This window comes from Oenanthe melanoleuca, chromosome 2 (genome assembly GCF_029582105.1).
Source record: "Oenanthe melanoleuca isolate GR-GAL-2019-014 chromosome 2, OMel1.0, whole genome shotgun sequence".
In the NCBI taxonomy this organism is placed as follows: Eukaryota; Metazoa; Chordata; class Aves; order Passeriformes; family Muscicapidae; genus Oenanthe; species Oenanthe melanoleuca.
This window is the reverse complement of record NC_079335.1, coordinates 24,148,941-24,172,731: the sequence shown is the minus strand read 5'-3', so window position 1 is coordinate 24,172,731 and position 23,791 is coordinate 24,148,941. Positions and strand designations below refer to the sequence as shown.

The window sequence follows — 23,791 nt, the reverse complement described above, 5'->3', positions numbered from 1 at the left end:
TCCATGTGGCCCTTCTATTGTTCTGTGAAAAAGAAGAAGTTGTGGTAGCTCTGACTTGATATCAGACTTAGTTCTTCTTGAGCAACATGTTGAGTTGTGAGGTGGTTGGCTTCTGGAAGAACTGGCCATTTCACTTCCATTTTCTTCCAGCCTTGTTTCTGGAGGAAGTGTGATAGAAAAATGACATCTGTTTGTCACCAATCTCCAAACTCCATACTCACCTCCTGTGGCTGCACTATTTTAAATTTCTACAATATCTCTGTGAAATGGCAGAAAGAGTACTAAAGATCTTCATGTTGCTCCATTTTTCCACAGCTCTTTGTACCTCGTATTTGTAACTAACATGGACATACACCTTTCAGGGAGAGTTTGGGCAAGGCATGAACTGTGGTCTAGGGTGGACAGCTTTTCTATGCTATATGTAGCTATGGAGAATAAGACAACAGAATCAAGCCTATTGATTGACTAGTCAAGAATTTATTTGTTTTTAACATGCAAAACCAGTACAACAATCATGGAAGCTAAAAAAAATGTAGCACTGAAAAAAGTATACATGCAGAATGAGTATTGTACTTGAACTATCCTCCACAATCATCAGTTAGTCTGTCCCAATATTTATAGTTCATCATTACAACTGCCAAAACTGGCAACCACCAGGATTGTTGTCTCAATTAAGGACAGTAAACAGATTGTCCCATTTTTTTAATGAAAAAATCTAAAATGTAATACTTCACAGTTTAACATGTTTATTCATTTAAACGAGCTAAAAAATAGTGGTGTGACATCTGCTTGAGAGACACTGGTACCTAACATTTTGGCTGTCTCCCCACTAATTTGATTGTGATTAAGGGGGGATAAAAGGATGAGTAGAGGATTCTGTCAATTAAATGAATGGATGAACTGCAAAAATTTTTTTCACTCTTGGAAATGTGTAGAAAGAAATACATCTACAAAAATGCATTACAGCAAACTAAGAGGATGATGGGGAAAAGTATTGCAAAGTATCTCTGCTGGCTTTCAGGGAAAATATCGTAAGCATAAGATCACAGATAAACTTTGCCAATTTATTCATCTCATGGCTTCACTTCCCAAAGTGCAGGCATAATCCACTGTAAAATCTTTTAGGATGCAGTTCCAACATCACATTTCTGCTGTCTTATTGATGTGCCATATTGTTATTTTCTTAGTCATAAGCACTAATTACTATGCTACTGTAAGTAGGACTTGAAATGTGATCAAGATCTGTAGTATCATTTTTGTTGGCACTCCAACTTGCCTACTCTGCTTTTCAAGTACAGTTCTCTACAGAGAATCATCCTGAATGCATTTGACCTTCACCAACTGGCTCAGCTGTGCCTTACAGGGACCATCCCTTATCAACCATCACTCTACTGGGAGCTCCTAGCAGCATTTTCCTTCTGTAAATGGCAGCATTCAAAACTTGGCCCTAAGTCAGCAGATGAGCTGGTAGCAACTTTCATGGAAGAGGCATGAACAGTTTTGTAGGGCTTTCACTGCTTTTTCCTTTAGCAGATTTTCAAACAAAGCTTTTAGGTCAGCTGCTCTAGAGGACACCTAGGTGAACAGATGAGTTTGCTCATCCTGTAGCTGCCTGCAGTTACAGCAGGTAATGATGCTGCAGCACAATCTCCCAGTCTACAGGTCCTGCTACAGACCTGCTACAGCTGCTCTGATGCATGGAAGGAGCTGATTCTGAATTATATGATGTCTATATGATATGCAACAGTGAACTTTAATTACAGCATTTTTCAAGAAAAGTTAAAATGTATCTCTAGGGTCTATTAGGGAAATGCTTAACATGCCTCTCAAGCTTCCAGTAAAATATGTTTATGGACTCTAGGTAGTAGAACTAGAGCCTTTCCTTGGCAATGTTCACTAGAAGCACTAGCAAAAATACTAGACTGAGGTTTCTGTCCTGAGATGGTCTACATGCTGGTTCTGCTTTAAGGATGAAAGAGGAAAGGAAAATCACCTAGGAAGATTTACTGAGCAAAATCACTGCTAGAAGACTGTTATGTCTTCCTAGTCAGAGATTCTTGCAGACAGGACATCTGCTCCCACCCACAGCACAAGGACTCAGTATATGCATCTTCTCCACAACCTCTGCTGGAAAGAAAATCAGTTTATTCCAGTAGATGGCAACTACCAATGTCTACCCTTTCCTTCAGGTGAATATATTTGAAAAAATTCATAAAGCCAGGTTTGCCATATAAATTATTTGAACAGCAATCCTTCTTTGAAATAAGCACACAGAATTATTAATTCTATAATACAAAAAGTCTTGTATGACTGAAGTGATAGAACTGCATGGATCAACTCCAGAAAGGGATCTGATTTATTAGTATTGGGTAGGATGCCAAAGGAAGTTCTCTACATTGTCTTTTAAGTATTCATAGGCCACATTTAGTTTTAGTGTGAGTTTAGTGGCTAGAACTGCCTAAAGGTAATCCAGATATTCTAAAACAGATACCAAGGCTTACTTTTGCACATTGTGCTGTTTAGATTGCTTCAATGTCCTTTCAAATGTATACATAATTCAGTGTTTTCAACATAAATAAAAGAACCGAAATAAAAAAAAACAAACATTTATTGATAAAATAGACACTGAGGAACTCATACAAGGACAGATAGTCCAAAATCCAAAATGCATATTTCAAATCTCAGATATAATTAAGGAAAAAATAAACCACATGTCCCATTAAGAATTATTGTACTGATAAGTAGTGTATTTGCTGCAATATTTACCATGTATTTCTACATACACTGAACAGAAATCTACCCAGTCTAAGCAAAAAGAAACTTTCCTGTTACATGAGAATATCCTTTTAGTAGCTGAAGGGAGCCTACAAAAAAGATGGACTTTATACAAGAGCATGTAATGACAGCACAAAAGGGAGTTGATTCATACCAAAAGGGAGTAAGTTTACATTAGACAGCAAGAAAACATTCTTTATTCTGAGGGTGGTGAGGCAGTGAAACAGGCTGCCCAGGGAAGCTGGGGATGCCCCATCCCTGCAGGTGTTTGAGCCCAGGACAGGGTTTTGTACAGTGTGCTCTAATAGAAGGTGTCTCTGCTCATGGCAGAGAGGTTTTGAAACTAGATAATCTTTTACATCCATTCTAACCCAAAATTATTTCATAATTCTATGATCTTTCATGCAAATGAAAAGACCTATTCCAAACAAAGCCAAGAGACAAACTGCAAACTGTGGGCAATATGGACTCATAAGCCACACATCAGGGAAGCTGACAGAATCACATATATATGCATTTCAGATTTGGTCTGATTCATAGTTATGGGAAATCAAATATTCCTGTCCAGGAACTTCATGTTCACGAATTTGACAGTAAGAATTTGTTGCTTTTTAATGCAACCAATTGAGAGAGCAGGTTATGAGATGACATGCATGAAGGGAGCAACTACACATCTTTCTCAGACCAGACATGACCCAGAGAGCTACATGCTGACATTAAGGAAGCAATCCTTCCAGTATGTCATAGAACATGAAAACTAATAATGTAAAATAATAGGAGAGGTCTGCAGCTTCTGTGACATGTGGTTGAGTGCTGATGAAGTAAAAGGCATATCACATCCAAGGAGACAGCTTCTGATAGGCTTTTCCCTCCATGGGAAGTTGGGCCATGTGTCAGATAATGCTTCACCATAAATTCAACACATTGAGAGGTGTTTGGTCATGTGCACGACTAGTAGTGGACTACAAGTCATATGCATGCATAAATGTTAGGATTTGTCTGTAACAGTCATAATTAGAACATAAGATATATTTGCATATATATGTTTCTCTTTCATATATTTTTGGAAGACTGTTGTACTCTGAATTTCTAGAGTTGTTGTTTCGCATGGCATGAAGTGAATGAAGATTATGACACATATGAAGTGCATCCTTAGAGACCCATAATGTATATGGTCATGGTTACTGTATGTTTTAAAAATTAACTGTATTGATCCAAGTTTCTTAAGTGGTGATAATGGGACTGTGTCAACTTAAAAGAAATATATTTCCCATTATAATATTTGCTGTGATTTGTATCCCTTTGTCTTCAATATCACTGTAAGAAATCTCATCAGGCATCTCAGTAACAAGGCAGTAAATACCTCAGTTGCAATTAAACCTAACATTCAGCTCTGAAATTTATGTCAAAGGCAAAAAAACCAAGCTAGTTCACTAACTTCAGAATTACAAAACCTTTTCTGCCACTTTCAGTGCCAATGGCTCTGCGTCTTCTTGATATCAAACTGAATCAGAACTGAATCTCAGTCAGAGAAGGACTGACCACATTTTTAAGATCAAAACTGAGTCTCTCCATCCACAAGCTCAGTTATATGCCAAACTCAAAGCAGAACAGGGTAAAGCCAGAATTTTAAAGCTCCCTGCAGCTGCTCTGACACACCAAATTCTTCAAGTGGCTTTTGGCTATCAAAAAGAACAAGAATGCTATCTACAGTGCCTAATTTGAAAGGCACTTTGCAAGAACTGAAGGATGTAACAGAGCCAAGATTTACCAGTTATTAGTATGCCAAGAAAAAAAAAGTGTTTTCTTATTACTTACTGCCTCTCACATTAGTTTGATGATTAAAATGACTGTATAGCTCAAAAGGAATGTTTTTATACAACATGCCCCTAACAGGTAGAGCAAGTTGATACCAAAACCATCAGGATGAGCATAATTAAAATACAATTTTGACTTTATATTAATAGTAGACCAATACACTAATTAAAACCAACATTGACTAAACTTTCTATTTACACTAGTTTAGACAGCACAGGAGGCAAAGAACTGTGTTTCAGAAGCATATGTGAATGTTAGAGCTTCTGTCATCCAGGTGCCATTTCTAACAGAACACATGTGTGCTGAACAGTTGGCAAAAGAATGAAAAAGATTACTGCAGATATATGGGCACACAGAATCTGGAATGACAGAAAATTAAGTCCATATAGAAGGTGACAGACTGCTTGTAAGAAGATATTTTTTCCTACAATCTCTTCCATCTTCATGCATGTGCACACATGCATAGGAAGGATTAAAAGGGAGAGAAAGGATGAGGGGGTTTTGATAGATTTTAAACACAAATGAAGAAAAGATGTTTTATTTGGTATTTCTGCTTTCTTGTCAGAAAGGAACAGGAAACTAATTTGGTTATTAGGAAGCTCTGATTCCTAAATTTGGTCAAGGCAGATGCTCCTCCTGTGAAATCAGCATCAATACCAATAATAAGAGTAGCACCTGTCTTTTGACATCAAAGTTCCTTGCCTGAGACAAAAATAACATAAACAATAAACTTCATGTATTGTACTGTTCCTCCTGGCTTTGGTGTTAAACAAACACACTTGGCCAGGCATAAGTGTCCTTATTTTGAAGACTGGAATGTGGCTGATGTATTGCAAGTCTTCCTTATGAATTCAGACTGCAAGAAATGGCATTGTTTACTGTCCTAGAGTGAAGGGACTGTGTAGTGAAGTTCCTATGTAGCCTTGTTGAAGCTGAAGAGATCTTGATGATAAATTCATTGCATCTGCTAGTTTTCATCTGGATCCAGATCAAGGTCAACTTCATTGGAAACATTAAGATAAAAAAAAGCATAGAAAGCCAACAAAAATACCAATATAGCTGCAAGGACAAGGGCAACTTCCTGTAGAAATAAAAGAAAACAAAAACCTGTTAGAATTAATACTATATTTTCAGATTAATCAGGAGTAAATATTTTTTGCCTTCTACAATGAACATCAAAATAACACCAGACCTATATAATTGCATAAGGCATTGATGCTTTAAGGAGTTCTCTGTTGTAGTCACCATTTCAAATATTGTAGAATCCATTCACTAAATAAATATTTTGGTGAGTCTGGTATACCATCAGAAAGAGGATATTTAGCTTAAAAATCTTTAGATGTACCTAGAAATAGGAGCCTTAAACCTTTTTATTATCCTATCCTTTTTTTTTTTTTTTTTTTAAAGGAAAAGACATCATTCACAAACCACAGTTTTGAACACAAATTTAAGTTATGAATTTACACTGTGAATTTTGATGTTTTCTAGCAATATGTTACTGCTTTTTGCCAACAAATTTGTAATTTTTTAATGAAGCAAACACAGTATGGTGGAAGCCAATGAAAATTGCTACCTCTACCTCCCAACCTCCTGGCATGCAGTACAATATGGAACTACAAACTCCTTCAGAATTGGATTAAACTTTTCTTTCTCGTGCTCTGCAATGAGGCAAAAAGCACAACAATTTGCACTTGCCTCTCTTCCCATAAAATATTGCAACTTGCTGCATCTTCCTTAATTAACATAAAAGAGAATTCCAAAGCATAGACGATTTATGGCAACTTTCAGAAGCAGAAAAATGGTTTTATATTACATATTATACTCATTATGTGACTGCCTATCATATTAAGGCTGGACTTTGTAAAAATTTAATTATAGTACAATCATCCCCTTTATTTTTCTTTTATTTCCTATATTTCTTTCATTTTTATTACTTTCAAAGAAACGGTATTTCACATTTTAAAGTGTTTATTTTTCTGTAAGGCACAGCACAATTCCAATAGTGTTGACTCTCATTTTGCTAGACAATGAAAGAAGAAAGATAAATTTGTGAAAAATCCTTATGTCCCTTCAGCTCACAGAAAGTATGACTCTGTAGCTAACAACATCTACTGCTTGACTCCTGATCATCATGATGAATTTTTAAAATTGTGCACTCGAGATTCTCCAAAGGTTAGTTAGCACCTCCAAACCCCACTATCCTTGTAAGGAGAGAAGCAAAACTTCCCCTCCAATTCTCAGCTTCACATTAAGCTATAAAACAATCACATCAGAACAATCCCAATGTGCATTTGAAATGGGAGAAGAAAAAAAGTTCAGCGATTTTATAACAACTGATCTGAATTGGTACAGAAGACATCACATTGAACCTACTGTGTCAGTGGGACTGAAAGGAGATGCCTACACTGAACTAAGACAACAAGACACCCTTTACTGTCCAAGGACAGAGTCTGTCTGCCTTTGGTGCAAGATTCATTGTGTCCTCTAAGAAAGGCCAGGAATTCTTCCCAAAAACGACCATTTCTCCCCTTAGAGTAGAAGGGAGTGCAAATGGCACCTCTTGTGTGCACTGTGGGATTAATCCTACCCAGCACCTCTAGGCTGGTGACCAGCATTGTGTCCACTGACATGAAGGAGTTAAAACTGTGCATTTCAGTTTTTAAAGTCTAGCCCATAATCTGGCATTCTTCTATAGAACAGCATTTAATTTGCATTTACATGAATGCATTATATAGTTTATCAGAATGTTGGATCAATAATTCAACATATGCCATCTAATAAATTTTGAAATACTACTGCCTAGTTGGCATATGTTCTATAGGAGCATATTCTTTATTCTATAGAAACCTTTGCTTTATATTTTATATGAATGGTTGAGATATACTTTAGATTTGTTTTACCACATTAAAATTGCTCCTGCAAATTTTCTGAGGCTGTTGGCTACAGATTTCAACTGCATTTTCCTCTTAGAATTGTACCATGCTCTGAACTTCATCCTCCCAATTTCATGATTTGATTTTTTCAAAAAGTACATCTAATTCACTCATATATTAAAGGAAAGTGATTTTTGCTTTGTTGCAGTTGCAACATGTCAGTATCTCACAAAAGGGCACGGCAGCATCAGACAGGTTTCATTTATTTCCTTGTATCCACAGCTGTGCTCCCAGACCCATCTGGCCACACAGCTACTAATCTTAAGAGGATGTAATAAACAAGTGACATACAACTGCAGGCTCCATCTGCTCAGGAGAGTGGACAACAAATCCGTACAATGCAGGCCCCGTTCACACTTGACACAGAGAGCAAATTCATTCCAGTATTAAAAAGTTTTTCTCTTGTTTGGGTGCCACACTTCCCACGCTTTCTGTTTCACAATAGGTTTACCTTTCCCCTCCCTTCTCCCCAGTCTCTCTTATGAAATGCTGTGGGTAGCAGCAGCAAACTTTTCAGAAACCTCTGCATTAAAGATTTGTGTCAAAGGAAGTGGAATGGGGAAAATCTTGAGTTTCATTCTCAGGCTGCCCAGTAACTACTTGTCAGAAGTTCTTTAACTCCTCTGCCTAAATTTCACAATGAGTAACACTGATAACAATACTACTTTCCTTGCACAGCCACTAGGAACTGTGTGGGTGGATCAGTATTTATTATGCCTGGGAAAGAAAAGTCTCTAAAACTCCAGGTTTGAGAATTATGCAAGAAACTTAGATCTGAGTTACTGAAAAAGGCAGAGTAACAAAAATCTAAAATAAATGGCCTTACAAAGGACATCTGGCTCTCAGCAAGGGATATGCAGTCTCTTAAGAATTGCATCCAGTTTATGAACTTTTATAAACATAAATTTTGCAAGGTAAATAGCAAATGAGATGCTACACCGCTGTACTCCATTTGCAACAACAGATATATATTGTCATTTTAATTTGTTTTATACTTTCCAGGCTTTGCTGTTTGTATTTTCAGCCATGCATAGAAATGAAATGTTAAAATACTCCCCGCTTGGCATATATAGCTCCCTTTCTCTTGCACTTTATGGATCATCCCCATCATCCCCTGCAAAACCCATTTACTCAAAGGATTTCACCATGAATAATTAAAGAGTAGAGAAAAAGTCCTATAGAAATAAACTTAAAATGATCAGAGGGTTTTTTCTCTTTTTTTTTTTTTTTCCTTTTATGTCATGGTACAGAACACAAGGAAACAACATCCCTACTCTGAAATCCCAAAGTACAGTCATAGAAGCCTTTAAAAAGTAACAGATTTTTCTATTTTATCCTCTTACATGTAGAATAACATATGTAGAACCTTACTGATTTCAGTTTGGTAAGTTTTCCAGAAACTTTTCATAAAGGAAATGCATACCATTACAGCATAATGAAGATTTAATTCTCCTATCATTTTTTGGTCAGTTTTTTGTCTCTCATGCCAAAATAATTGGATTATGTCCTCAAATTCACCCTGACCGAGCAAGTGGCAGAGCTGGGATCTAAACTAGATTAATCAGGAGAAGGGATGAGGAAAAAATGTTAGCTATGATAAGACAAATCTGGACACTGTGTATGGCAGCATCATATCCTACACATTTAGAGAAATATCATACTTCCAGGAAATGTCGAGGCGGGGGGGTTACATGTTTTTTAACTGTCCTTCAAAGAGATTCACACCTTTTTTACCTGTAACCTGCTTAAAACTAAGTGAAAGAGTACCACAAATTGCTCCCTTTGAAATGCTAAACTCTCCCTAGCTCTTTCTGGAAAGAGACTAAAAGAAAATCATGCTGATCAAGGATAGCTGTAAAAATAAATATATAGGAACTGACAATCTTTTTATCTCATATAGTTCTTAACTGAAGACTTTAGGTGGATATTCACTGTGATCGTGTTTTAGAGTTTCAACAAAATCATATTTATAAATGAATGTTTACTTCCTTAATGCAGGACATTCTACAGCTAACAGAAGGCAACAGAAGTAATTTATGAACTTTTATCTACACTTTTTAGGCTCTAATTTTTTACTGTGAAAATTTCAGATGGAAGAAAGATCACTGTTGTCTCAAATAATGAGAACAAGGTGCTATTAGAGAGTCATTGAAATCACCTGGCTATATGCCTACAAAGCAAAAGGATTCATTTTAAAACAGCTAAACACAAAATAATATATACAGGTATCAAAGATGCAGACAGTACTTATAAAGGGTACTCTGCCTTGAAAAACTGTGACTCTTAGAAGGTCTTTGGATTTCCTGGGTAACTCAGTGTGATTTCTGGATGTACAAAGGTGGAGAGATTTCCAGCAGGGAGATGACCAGTATTTATTTTATCATAGAGAAGAATGAGAGGTAGCTTGGTTACAGCATGTAATTATATACACCTGTATATAAGTAAAGCATTTCACAGTGTGGGGTCCTTTTATCCTGTTTACAACAAACTTTCAAGGCCCAGCTGCAGTTAGACAAGTTCAGTCTTGAAGTAAGATGCCATTTTCTAGGAGCAAGAATGATTGAACATTCTTCAGGAAAATATGGACTTCCACACATGTCAGTCTTTTATCATCTGATCTCTCTTAAAATATACATTTTTAATTAGCAATTACAAAGAATAATTCAACTTGGACTTGTGTGAAAAGGAGGACCTGGCTGCCAGGAGTTGGCAAATTCAGCTCTCATCACTGCTCCTCTCCTTCAGGGCCCTAGGAAAACTCAGAAAACTTCCATGGTCAGCTCTACATTCTGAACCCCTGAAAAATCAGGTTATCAAAAGTATTAGAACCCTATGTTTAACTGATCAGACTTTTTTATATAGCATCAGAAGTCCTCTGATGTTGACATTTTCCTCCAATTGTATTGGAGAAATTAATTTCTAGGTTTTATGGTTTTGCTGTTGTTGATTATTCTTTGAACTGCTACAGACTGGTCCTAAGTAGAGACATAAGGAGGCTTGAGTAGCTTGGGCTACTGCTCCAAGCTGATACAGAAAATCCTCTGAAGATTTTGCTTGGTGCATCTTCTTCACATGTCAAACCACCATGATTACGACACTTAGGTGTTCAGGTGAGGCAAGGGTCTGATTTTGTTCTTCTCTTTGTATGTGTTGTTTCCTTTCCCTCTCATTTCAAAGTCTGACTACAGGGATAACTGGGAATATCACACTTTATTCACTGGTGACACATTAAGCTGCTCTGCATATTGTGAGATACATAAGTTTGAAGACACAGTATTTTGGCCATTACAAAGTGCTTAGACTTTGCAGAAAGTATTTGGATGAAATTTTATGATCTGTAACATACAGATGTGCAGATCAAATGATCTAATAGTCTCTTGTGGCCTTAATTTCTACAAAGCTATGAAACTGCATCTTGGCAAATGTAGTAGACCAACTTAGTAGATTATGAACAATATGAAACTGGAGAATATTCTTGGCTAAAATACATGAGAAATGTCTTGTTATCTATTCCTATCTAACTTGTTCCAGATGAGATAAAATCTCCATAGTGAGGTATCTCACTACACAACAGATTAAGCAGATATGCAAAAGAATGACAGACATTCTATTTAAGCAAGTTCTCACTTTGTTTAGGAAACATTTTTTCCTTGGCTGAATCAATGTATTGTGTTGCTGCTAATTCTCTGTGGAGTGATATTCTCCAGTTAATAATGTCTTTGCAAGTACTTTGCAAACACTACTGTTAAGATTTGTGCCTACATTTAGAGAAGAGAAAAAAAATCATCATGTTTTGCATGGACCACTGATTTGTTCTTGCAGCCTGTGAAAAAAAAATCTCTCCCCAAGAACTCCCATAACTTTCAATCTCTGCATACCAAACTCCAGCTATCTGGGGTGCAACCTTCCACACCTTCTCAAACCATTTTCTGCTTGTCACTCTCCTGCTGGCATGTTTTCCTCATCCAACGAGAGCAGAGCTAGCAGCAGTGGTGGAAAGGCTTTCCTGCTCTACTTGGTCAGGATGAACAGCTGGGCTTCCACCAGCACAAGCCCCACGTGGGGGCCAACAAAATGACCCAGAGAAAGTTCAGAGGCTCCCTTTTTGGTACTGCTACAAAGAATTTTGTCTTATCCAAACACCAGGAGACATATAGCACACTGCTTTCTCTTGGAGCTGTTTCTCAAGGCAGGGTCCTGCTTTTCCAAGACACAATATATTTTGGCACTGTCTACATTAGTGTCACATAGACAAACAGAGCCAGTACAATAGCTCTGCTACAATATTTAATCTTTAAACATGTTTAAAGAGCAAATATGACACACCAAGTACTAGCATGGTCACCCTTCTTGAACTAACTTTGGATAGTTATTAGTGCTCAGCTGCTTCTCTGACATTATCAACACAGATAAAAATCCCTCATTGGGGAAATTAAAAAGTACTAAATGCCAGGGACTGAGAGAAACTTTGTTACTTTAAACCTTGCATTAAAATGACAAGGCAATCAAAGTTTGACAAGACAAGCTAATTAGTATGCCAGCAATGAAATGTGAAGAATCTCTAGAGGATTGGTTCTGAAAAGTTTTATGTCATTTATAGGGCCTTTTTTAAGCTAATGTTGTCAGCTCTCATGTGAAATACACAATTGAATTTCATTATCCCCGTAGAAATTAAGGAATAAAATCCCTTCACTATATTCTAGCCCTCTTTTTTCCTGCCCTAAATACTACACTAAGTCTTAGTTTACATGTAAATTCTTCAGGACACTAATGCAAAACAACCCTAGAGTTATCAATGACATAAAAAAGCCTATTGTTTTAAGTGGCTGTATGGTGCTTATTGCATTAGTTTGTTGTGAGTTTGTGTTTCACAGAACTACAAATACAAAATTACTACAAAAATACTACAAAATTACTCCCTTTCCCAGAGATCTTATACTTTTCTATTTATCTTTCCTCTACAATATTTTTATTAGCTTCAACTTAACTTTTTATAATAAAAGGTTAATTTATTTTTAAATGCTGCATACTGCATCATGTACTGAACAGATATGTATATACACAAATAAAATACATTCCAAACCATGTATGTGTCTGGTTTCTTCTGAAAGATTTACAAGAACTTTGGACATTTCTATTTAAAGTGCCTACTTACTACACTGCATTATAGTTATATCACTTTTTTTTCCTTTCAACACAGATTGAAGTTAATCAACTGCTACAGCACAGAATTAGGGCCTACATAACAAAAAAAGACTAAAATCCATTTGGAAACCTTTGGAAGGTGAATCATTTTGTTTATCACCATTACTCATTCCAGGGAAAAGGAGGAACTCTTAAGAGATAGTGGGGAGTGGAAATGGTTTTCTGCATGGGGTGGCAGGTGAATTCCCTCCTGACCTACCTCACCTCTCCAGGAGCCCTTAAACAGCAGATACGAGGCCCTGGAATCTGAGAACAAGGGAAATGAGAAAGTGGATGAAGATCCATCCAGGCTGGAGGGGCCTAGGGCAGGGCAATCTACCGCCCCCATCCCCATCAAAACCTCCTCAATTAATAAAATAAGAAGGGTAGTTGTCATTGGTGACTCCCCTTTGAGAGGAAAGGAGGGCCCAACATGCCAGCTGGACCCAGCCCATAGGGACTGTGCTAGCCTTGGGGAAATCACCAAGAAACTTCCCAGCTTGGCACTGCCCACTGACTATTGCCCACTGGTTTTCCAAGTGGACACATACAAAGTCCCAACAAGACCAAGGATGGTCAAGTGGGACCTCAGGGTCTTGGGACAACTGGTCAAGGGATCTGAAGAACAAACTGTTCTCTGCTGTCCTGCCAGTTGCCATCATTCCAAACATAAGTTATCAAGAATTACTTCAAAAACTATCCAGAAGACAACAGAGGAGTATTTAGGATAGATGTGGAGATAGCACTTGGACAGCTGGACTGAGCAAAACAAGCCATGCTTGAGGGAGGGGTGCAGGTTATGGGGCTTCACAAGCAAGCAGCCTCTCCAGGGGTATGGAAGGAGATTTCCCAGGAGCTACTGCTGCCCATGGTGAAGTTCTGCTGCTGGAGGGACTGAGCAGGGTGAAGAGCTGTCACTGCAGGGTGGGAAGAGGCGCATTTCTGTCAGCAGAAACGCAGACTCTACAGAAACTGCCCATGTTCTGCTAGAAGTAATGTAACATTTAGTAAGCCTGAGGTTGTTGGTATTAAGCAGGCTCAGTGAGAAAGATGCAGTCAAAAGTTCTGCCTTCCTTCCCCCACAGAAAATCCCTGAAGGAAAGGTGCCCAACTTACCTTCTTTTTGCTTCAGCTCTGTCAGCTTTTCTCAGCAATTTGGAAGTAAAACTAATTACTGTGATATGTTTGGGGATGATCCAGGTTTGCTTTTTTTTTTAAGGTCCAGAAGCACAAAAATGTATTACAGCCAGATTTTTTTTTTTTTTTTTTTTAAGGCAGAAGCAGAATTGTAGACCTGAGACATCACACAGTGCAACTAGGAGAATCCCAGAAACACCCCCACTCAGGACCTGAAGAGCACATGTGCACCTTGATGGCAAAAGTCCTTTATTCACTAATACTTAAATCTTCATTACATATATGACTACACATATGCTTTCCCATTCACCCTCATTTTTAGGGAAGAATTACTTAAGAAAATAAAGAAATGAAACAGGTTTTGAAGGACCAAATCTCATACTCTTCTCACTTGTGAAAGACATGCAAAAATGTGTACATTTTAAAAGAATTAGGCTGCACACTAAGTCTCCAAGTAGAACATCACTTTTAAAAGGTCACGTCATTGAAAGAAAAATGGAAAGAAAAAGGAAATTTAATAAGAAATGAAGGAAAGGGAACTCAAAAGGTTAATAATCTATCTCTTAAACAAAAAAGGCAATCCACTTTTTCTCATTAAAACCTGACACACAGCACTAACTGAGGAGATTATGTTGTGAAAACATACTGCATGGCACGGTAATGCTTGATCGAGATCAGCAATCAGGAGCAAAAAGAAAGCACTGTTTCGTGATTATAATAGCAAATTCTGGAAGACAACCAAATACATCATCTGGCAGCCTAACAGCTGTTACAGCTTGGTAGTAATACCTTGGCATTTGCTATAAGCTATAACTTGAAAAAATTGATTTCTCATCTGCCAGAAACAAGAAAATGTTCTCCTTCTAACATTTCTGAAGTTTCTTTTACTAGAATATCCAGTTAATGGATCCACTTTTTTATTTTCCTCAGGTTTCACCCTTCTGTTAATAGTGTACCAGTTAGATTAAAAATTAAGTTTGAGGAAAAAATAGTGGAGACAACATAAATAATGTGCGTTCAGACATATCCCATTTTGATGGCACACTGGATAGTAGATAACAGAAAATATTTCTAATTCTCCTCCCTGCTTATATTCCCAACTGTGATCAAAATTGTTATACTTCATACCTGCCTGAAATGGGAACATTTTCAAAATAAAGTTTAGTACCTTTCCATATGTTTTGCTGTTAGTTAAGCCTTCCTTTTCCAAGTGAGAGGCAGTACACAAGGATGCAGACTGAGACAATAATACTGAGAATTAACAATACTTAACAAATCCAGTCTTTAAATTACTACTAGTATAGGATGAGAAGAGGAACATGGGAAGTGTTTACTGCAATTTGTCTAGCTATATGAAATAGTTAAAGAATTTGTTCTGTGTGTAGACAGGCTCCCTAATACCATCAATTTTCTAAGCACACAGTACTTTAAACCTTAAAGTAAGCATGCATCATAACAAGGACATAGACTACATAAAATCTTTCAGCACTTCAAATATTCAAGCCATTTTAGGGTTAAGTAAAAGCAGTTAATCATAAATATTTTAGATTCTAGCATTCTACTTGGATTTTGAAGTGTCATAAACAATTTCTCTCAGAAATCAATATTCACACAGTACATCTATGGGGAAAAGAAACAAACACAAAGGTGGTTTGAGCTATCAAAGAGGTTCTCTACCTTTACGCCTAGTGCAGTTTTCTTGGCCTCTGCTTTTAATCTTGTAGCTCTTAACATAGGCCTGGTTTTCTTATAATCTTGTTTCCCTAGAGTAAAAAAGCATATTCAATGAAAACAATGCAAAAATAATATAAAGAACGTGAACATTTATTTCAGTTGAAAAGTCAGATTTAACATATTAAAAACATCCCACAGTCCAGTATTTTAAACAACAGCTACTGTGTAACACAGGGATTCTATCTGTGAACAACCATGCTTAACATTGACAGTGACAGAAAAAAGACCCAACAAATCAGTGTAGAACCTGTTACTCCAAAGTGACATCAAAATATATGTATGGATAGATATCCACCAGTACAATGTTTAATAAATTGCTCCATAGGAATTAGTCAGCAAATAAATAGATTAAAGGTAGATTATGGTTTTTCTCTCTCCTTGAAATCAAAACAAAAATTTTCATTAGAATTTTTCTTGGTTAGTCATCTCTAATGCACATATAAATGTGCAATACAAGACATTCTGATGAATGTAAATGTTCATAATTCTGAACTGGAACATTATTTGCAGGCATCAGAACTCAGAGATATGGAGATCAATCTAAGTAAATGCTAATAAAACCATTACTTGACATCATCTGCTTGTAGAAATACATTACACAAAATCTTCTAGATTAACTTTTTACAAGTTACAGGGACTATCTCCTGCAGACACAAAGAGTGCAGCCCAGGGCTTGATTACTATGAATCTTTATGAACTGAGTTCAGAGGGGGACGTGTAAGTATTCAGAAATTGTAGAAATAGTATAAATCATTTATCTCAATAATGAAGCATAAAACACTTGGTATCTTTCAGGGATAGTTGTGTGTCTGAAAGGCCTGTTAGTGTTGTATTATGAACTATTAACCACAGCTTCTTTAAGGTAACATAAGTCAAGGTACAGACACAGTCACAAAAGAAAAAGAATCTGTGAAGAAACTTTTCAGAGGGTCAGAGCCTCAGTACAACTGCTTTGGCCTTTTAAAAAAGTCGTTGTCATCTTTTCCCCTCCTAATGCATACATACTTTTTTGTTCTTTATGCCTAATTCCAAAGCTAAACTATAATGCTTAAAGCAGAGTGTCTGTCCTTTTTCAAATCACTAAATTTACGTATTTGTACATTGCTTTCATTACTGCTACAGTCAAATAGTTTAGCCTCTCCTCTTAAACTTTGTCCGGTGGTTCTGCTTACAAAAATCCCATTTTTTCACACAGATGTGATTTTACAGTCATGATCAATAATGCAAATTTCTCATTTTATGGCTACCTTGAAAACTGGGATATTATAGTGTAGTGATGAAATTCTGAAATGTGATTGTCTTCTTAAAGTGATACACTGGATTCATGGAAATACACTTCTGACTTTGTCTACTCCTTGTATCACCCTGTTCATACTCAATACAGAGATCATCTGTGTAGCATACCATGAATGCTGAACTTGCATTACAAATTTGCTTTCATTGTATAATCTCTCCTCAGCCCTATGGATTATATATTGTGAAAGTATCCATGCTATTCTTTGGTCAGACATTATTCATAGAAGACTTGAAATAACTTAAATGCACTCAATAACAAATGGAAAAATAACTGAAACCATACGTATTAGGAATAAAAAAAAGGCAGCATATATCCAAAGAAACTTACAAAACAGAGTGAAGAAGGGATGACAGAAAGATGATTTATATCAGATGCTCCAATATATTCATCCAGTCAATACATCCTACTAGAAGGACATGACCACTGCAGCATTATTTTTCAGAAGTCAGTAATACATGGTAATAGGATGCATCAGGAGTACAGTAATTTTTTAGAACAGCTGGGGAAAGACTTCCAGAAACCACAAAAATGGCTAAGTCATGAGATGAATCCAGCCAGAGAGAGAATGTGTTTCTTCTCCCTAAAGTCCCACACTCATACTTTCACCATGAAATAGTTAAAAAGATCTTTCAGAATTTCCATTACAAATGTCAGGAGATTATTACTTATAAAAATACACCCCAGCCTTGAATTTTTTTGTTTGTTTGTTGGGAGCCAACTTTCCTAAGTGATGCAACTGTTCTTACTTGTGAACAAACGATAGAAATGTATCAATCTGAAATTTTTTAAGCATTAAAAATATCTTTGTTTAGAACTATATAACTGACAAGTGCTAAACTCAATCTCAGTTCTCATAATTCAGGTCTGCTACTCTTCCATCAGGGGCAAATGAAACAAGACAGTCAGAAATTTCCCTTCCAGTGATGCAACAACATTAGATAATGAAAACTAGAAAGCTTGGTAAGGTCCAGAAGGAAATGGAACACAAGACAGCCAGTAAATCCCACCTCCCTTTCCTCCCATTGCCATTCCCCCTCCTCTACTCCACAGCTCAAGTGTGGAGGTCACACAAGCTGGGGCAAATATTGCATGGAAGACCCAGTCTGTGAAATACATGTATGGGCAGATTCATGTTTATCCATCCAAATGAGAAAGCTTATTGGTGCTTTTTGCCTTGGTTTCTGGCATCCTGCTACTCTTTATTCCAGTATCATGGCTACAGCTAAGACTGGATTCTACTTACCTAGAGAATACTTCCAGATTTATATTAAGTTTGGTATGAACAACTAACTCTCCTATAACAAACAGGCTATTTCAGTGATGACTCTAGAACTGGTAGTTCTCCAAATCCAAGCACCTGCCATTAATTTACCACTCTCCTTGCTAAATGTAATAGCCAAAAGGAAAAAGTACAGTAGGGAAACAGTCTGAGTTCCCCAAGTGTAAAAGTTTAAAAAGGGCATCTGTGGACTTCTTTGTAATGAAAACCAGACTCAGCAATCATACTAAAAGACTCTTAAAACATGTGAACTTTCTGAGGCCTTGGGAAAGACATCTGCATTACAGGACTATAAAGAACAATGAAATGCAAAGCTCCTGCCACGTGAATACTGATCATTACCAGCTGGAAAACAAGCAGAAAAAAGTAAAACAGGCTCCCTACAGCCTCCCTTCTTTTGGGCTTGCAAATTCAACCAGTTGGGATAAGTATATTCACACTCTCAATGTCTTCTAGTTTTATCTTACTTATCCTGCAAGCTGTCCTGTACATTTATCTGCCAGAGTCATCATTTGAAGCCATTTCTTCTTCTCAGGAAATGATCATCAAAGCCAGTTGAGACAGACTCATCATACAAAGCCCCATTTGTCTCCTTTATCCAATGCCCATCTGAGACACCAAGCTTTCATGATGGAATATATGAAGGCATGAAGAAGCCAAAAAGATACAACTGGAATATTTCCAGACCAAATCTTGCTTTTCTTATTACTTAAACAAAATCCTTGCCTCTTTGACTAGTCATTATTGTTACCAATTTGTCATCTCTCAAACTCTAAACTCTAGCACCAGCTTCCCTTAACTATTTTTATAACTACTGCTATTTATTTATTTATTTATTTATTTATTTATTTATTTATTTTTAAACAAATGCACCACTTCTTTCCTTTTTCAGGTCCATCACTTCCTTTCTTAAGGCCAGAGAAGTACTCCATGATAAGGCAACTGTTTTTACTGAGTACAGCTCTCTGCTTGTCCTGCTTCCTGACAGTGCCTCCAAAAATCATCCACCTTCCCATTCAGTGCTTGAAGGAGCCTCTGCCTTTCAGAAGCTCCACAGAGCTCACTTTGCACCTTGTCCCTTCCTTCCATCCTTCTTTTCCACTCCTTTGGTGGCAAAGTGACCTCAGCAGCACCTGAACTGAGCTATGCCATGTTTACAGGTCCTGTTTGGAAAACTTTCCACAGGTAGAAATGAAGACTAGCTTACAAACTGTAACAATACAAACTGTATTTTACAAACTGTAGTATGAGAAAAGTGTGAAGATAAGGGAGCTTTTTTGCTAGCAAAACAACTATGTTGTGACAAATGACAAAGGGTGCCTCCTTCAGAGTGGATATTAGGGATTCATACAATATGCAAAGAGAGTTTGTCTTCATGTTACTAGGAATAAAAATCTATGGATTTTGCAAGATTTATTTAACTCTGCTTACAAGGGAAATTGAGATCCCATAAATCTTCTATTCTATTCAATAATTTTAATAACATATTAGAGATGACCTGACCTTGTATATTCAGTACTCTTTTTAATTAAACCTCCAATGACATGATGATAAATGCAAAAAACCTAAATAATATGTGTAAGCTAGACAAGTTCATTTAAGTTCTGGGTTAATTTTTTTTAGTCTACAGAAATGCTGTGACACTACCAGGTAGTTATGCATAACACTGTACTTCTGCATACATACCAAGCTCCTTTATACATGAAACTGGGAATGCAGCATGCTGAGCACTGTATTTCAGAAAACTGACTACATTTAGGATTGTGTTTAAAGATGCTGCTGTTTAAGACACTACATGAAAAAATCTACAGAATAACTTCACAAGGAAAAAAAATTATTTCCAACCCTTCTAGATATTTACTCTTTCATTCTAACAATAGCTCATTACTGGAATTGAATAACAGACTAAAGACTGCCTCTCTGCTTTTCAATTCATCAAGCTTAAGCAGAAACAGGACTGCATCTTTGGCCTTTGTTGATGCTGCTGTCCAAGCTTATTATCATATGAATATCTAGTTATTGTTTTATAAATGTTCACATTTCAGGAGCTCCCTGCTTTCTTTTCTCTCAGCAGACTTTACAATATCCACCTTCATTATCATCATGTGGCAGCATTGCTCTTCGCCTGCATTTGCTACTTTAAAAATTAATGCACTGCTATTTTCTGAATACTGTACTGCATAAGCTGCTTATGAGTACATTATGCTATCAAGCAAGCACATGCAGAAAAGCTTCCTAAACTGTTATTCTTTCAATGAAAATACAGCTGGTTCTGCTTCAAAGGCACTTCTTTTCACCTGCAAATGGACTTGCTTCTACACTTATTCCTCAATTCATTGTCTTTTATTTGTGTCTGCAAATCTTTAATTGCCTTTAATTAGAAAGAAGTAAATTCAGTGCTTTAATCTTGCAAATACATTCAATCATAATTCTGTCTGGGATGAATACCAAGTTCTATTCACTGACTGATCTTTATAACAAAGGTATATAAATTTATTGTCCGTTTATATAGACCACACCAATTAAGCCACAATGGAAAACCAAATAGATAAGAGTCAAAATATTTGAAATGAGAAATGTGCAATCTAAATTTAATTACTCAGACAAATAATTTGAAGATGAGTTATTTACCGCATGCCAAAAAACCTGCCAGATAGTTAAATTTTTTAATCAATGCTACAGATTTAAAATTCCTTTCAACTCTTTCACTATAATTTGTAACAACCAAGAAACTGCTGTCCTGAATCTTTCTGTGTTGGCATTACAGTCATACTCAAAACATTAGTAAGATGTTTTCCATACATTAGCAATCCATTTCATATATTAAAGTACTGCTTAAGAATCAATAAAACTACAACTAGAGGGTAAATTTCACTCACCAGTAGTAGTTTAACTAAAGCACCTTACTGTAACTGATACTGAAAACCATACTAAAATATATGCATATCTAATTAGAAACTAGAGACAGATTGTGGCAAGATTTACTGATAAAATGCAAGTGTGAAACCACACACCTAGTTAAACTGAAATCAATTGGTTTATTATGATTATTGATATGAATTAATGAAGGTCCCAGGAACCCTCCACAAAACCTCACAGAACAAACAGAACAAGAAAATGGACTTGTGGTCTTTTCAAGGTTTGCACAACCTGACTTAGAGCATCCCATCCTTTTCGCTGCAGTAACAGGGGTAAGGGAGAATTAGATCTCATTAGCAGGGACAAAGGCCCAAGAGGAGGAAGGTTCAGCCATGCCATCCTTCACAACCTCCTTTTATGCAAGACACACAAGGTCACAGCCATTACACCTGATTTCAGTTTTAGGTGAATGCTAGTTTAAGTCTCTCTTTACTTCCCATAGAGAGACTTCTCCAAAGAGTGAGTGATACCAGCCTAGCACAGCCTAAAGAGCTCCCTGGTGCTGCCAGTTTTACTGTCAATAACAACTAGAGTTGTTCAGAACTCAAGTCAGGTGGATTGGCTTCAACTCTAAGGTTAAGCAGAAGGAATATGAACTAAGAAAATAGCTCTAAGGGACAAACAGAGCAGAAGAACCTGCTCCTACATGACTTTATCTTGATTCAAGACATTTACAGACATGGCCGAATTACCTTTGAAGTAATTATCTTGGGTATTACTATTCTTATAGAGAGAAAATCACAGAGCCATGAAGGGACTGTAAATTGCATTGAAAATCACAGCCTGAATTCCACCCCTGCTCAGCTTTGACGTGGTGGTTCCCAAGCCAGTTCCCATGCCAGTGCTACAGAGCCACAATCAGCAAAATGCTTCTTCAGAACTGCTCTGATGTACCAGCTATGGTCCTGCTTTAAGCTACAGTCTCAGGGGACAGGTTAGGTTAGAAGATATTCCTGGGGTCCTGTGATCCATCCACTGGCTCAGAACAGAGCCAGGTATTCAACCAGAAATTCAGCTCCAGTGAGTCTGGAAGCAGGTCTGTCTGAGCTTATCCAGCTGAGTTTTTAGTATTTCCAAAGGTAGAGGTTCTCAACCTCCCTAAGAAACTCTTCAAACATTTGGCTATCCCTCTGGTAAGAATATTTTTCACCTAACTACAGAGAATATTCATGTTCTAACTTGCCTTTTGTGCTTTGACAAAAGTTTAGCTTCACCCTGCCTGTAGCCTCCTATTAAGTACTTGTAGACAGATCTCAGCTGAGCTTTCTCAAAGCTGACCAGACAGCTCTCCCAGCCTCCTCTTGCACATCCTGTGCTCCAGATGGACATCCTGACCCTTCACTGGACTCACTCTAGTATGTCCATGTCCTTCTGCACATGCATGGCACTTGCCCTTTACAACTGTCAGGGAACCACTTCCATGGAACCAGCTAAATGGCTGACAGCTGAGAGAGAATTTAGTCACAAAATCACATTGCCTGAAGTACCTTAGTGTCACCATTGCAATGGAACTAAAGTGCACCAGAGGAATTCAGTAGGGTCTGCAAACAGCAAGTCAATGGACTAAAAGGTTCAAATCAGTTTGCACCACCACCAACTCCCTAACCTTAGAGTAGCTTGTTTTAGTAAGAGGAAAGACAAACATTTATTTTCTTACATGCCTTGGGATGTAAGAAGAACTGAGTATGAGCTCAAAACTGAGCTCTATCATCTCATACATAGCAGTACAACCTTTGTTTAAGTGCCTTTCTAAATGCCAACAAGTTAGGAGCTGGCATGGGGAAAGAAGTGTTTTCTGAAGTGCTTTGTAACACCATTGAAAACCACAGAAGTACCTACACACCTGCCTCTGCAAGAGCACAAACAAGTATTTCATTCTGTGATCTTTGAGAGATTTTAAATCAGTCATTGTATATTCACTGAGAAACAGAGTTTACCTCAATCCAGTGAAACTCTGTGAAACCCTGCTCTCACAGAACACATCTTCAACATGCCTGCTTCTTTCTACATAAGGATTTATTCAGAATGCTGAGGAACCCCAGAAAAGCAAAATTCCATGAGAATTTCAGGCCTAACTTCAGTAAAAATCAGTTGGCAAACCACATAGCATTAGCAGTTTTATAACCTGAGAATTGGCAACACAGCCCTAGCTCACATCTGTGGAAAAAAGATCAAGCTCTCAAGTATTTATTATTGTGTTTTGGGTTATTAGTGTCACACAGATAAATGCAATGACCATTCTTTTCCTGAGAAGAAGTGAGATTTTCTTATTTTTAATTGCTGTGATTCCAAAGGGAGTTTTTGAAGTCTTAGGTTAACAGAAAGATTTTTATATGTCTTATACCTACACAAGAGTGTGTCTGTACTCAGAAAAGGCATGAAAACCCCCCACAGCCTCTCTATTTTATTCAGGTTTAATGGCAGCTCAAATCACTGACCATTTTTCAATCTTGAGAGACGGAACAGCTTGACACTAATAATACATTTGCAAAGGACACATCATCATTTAACACAACATTAAGTGCTCAGGGACAACTTTTTACTGTAGACACAATGTGCTCTGAGCTCAGGGTTGACATTTAATGCTGCAAAGATAATCCAACCAGTCATTCATGAGGGGTAAATTAATTTTCAAGCAACTATATTTCAGCTTTAAGCCAACAAGAAGGATGCATTAAAATGAATAACTTCATTTTACGCTGCATGCAAGATTTA

General features: G+C 37.1%; 1 protein-coding gene across 1 annotated transcript in view; it reads right to left on the bottom strand.

Moving 5' to 3' along the window:
- Window positions 1-463: 463 nt before the first annotated feature.
- TRIQK (triple QxxK/R motif containing) overlaps window positions 464-23,791 on the bottom strand; it is a 60,406-nt gene continuing 37,078 nt past the window's right edge. The window contains exons 4-5 of the mRNA XM_056485425.1: window positions 15,525-15,610; window positions 464-5,674 (exon numbers count right to left, since the gene is read on the bottom strand). Of these exons, the coding sequence (XP_056341400.1) occupies window positions 5,561-5,674; window positions 15,525-15,610 (200 nt within the window). The 3' untranslated portion in view covers window positions 464-5,560. The remainder of the gene's footprint in view (window positions 5,675-15,524; window positions 15,611-23,791) is intronic.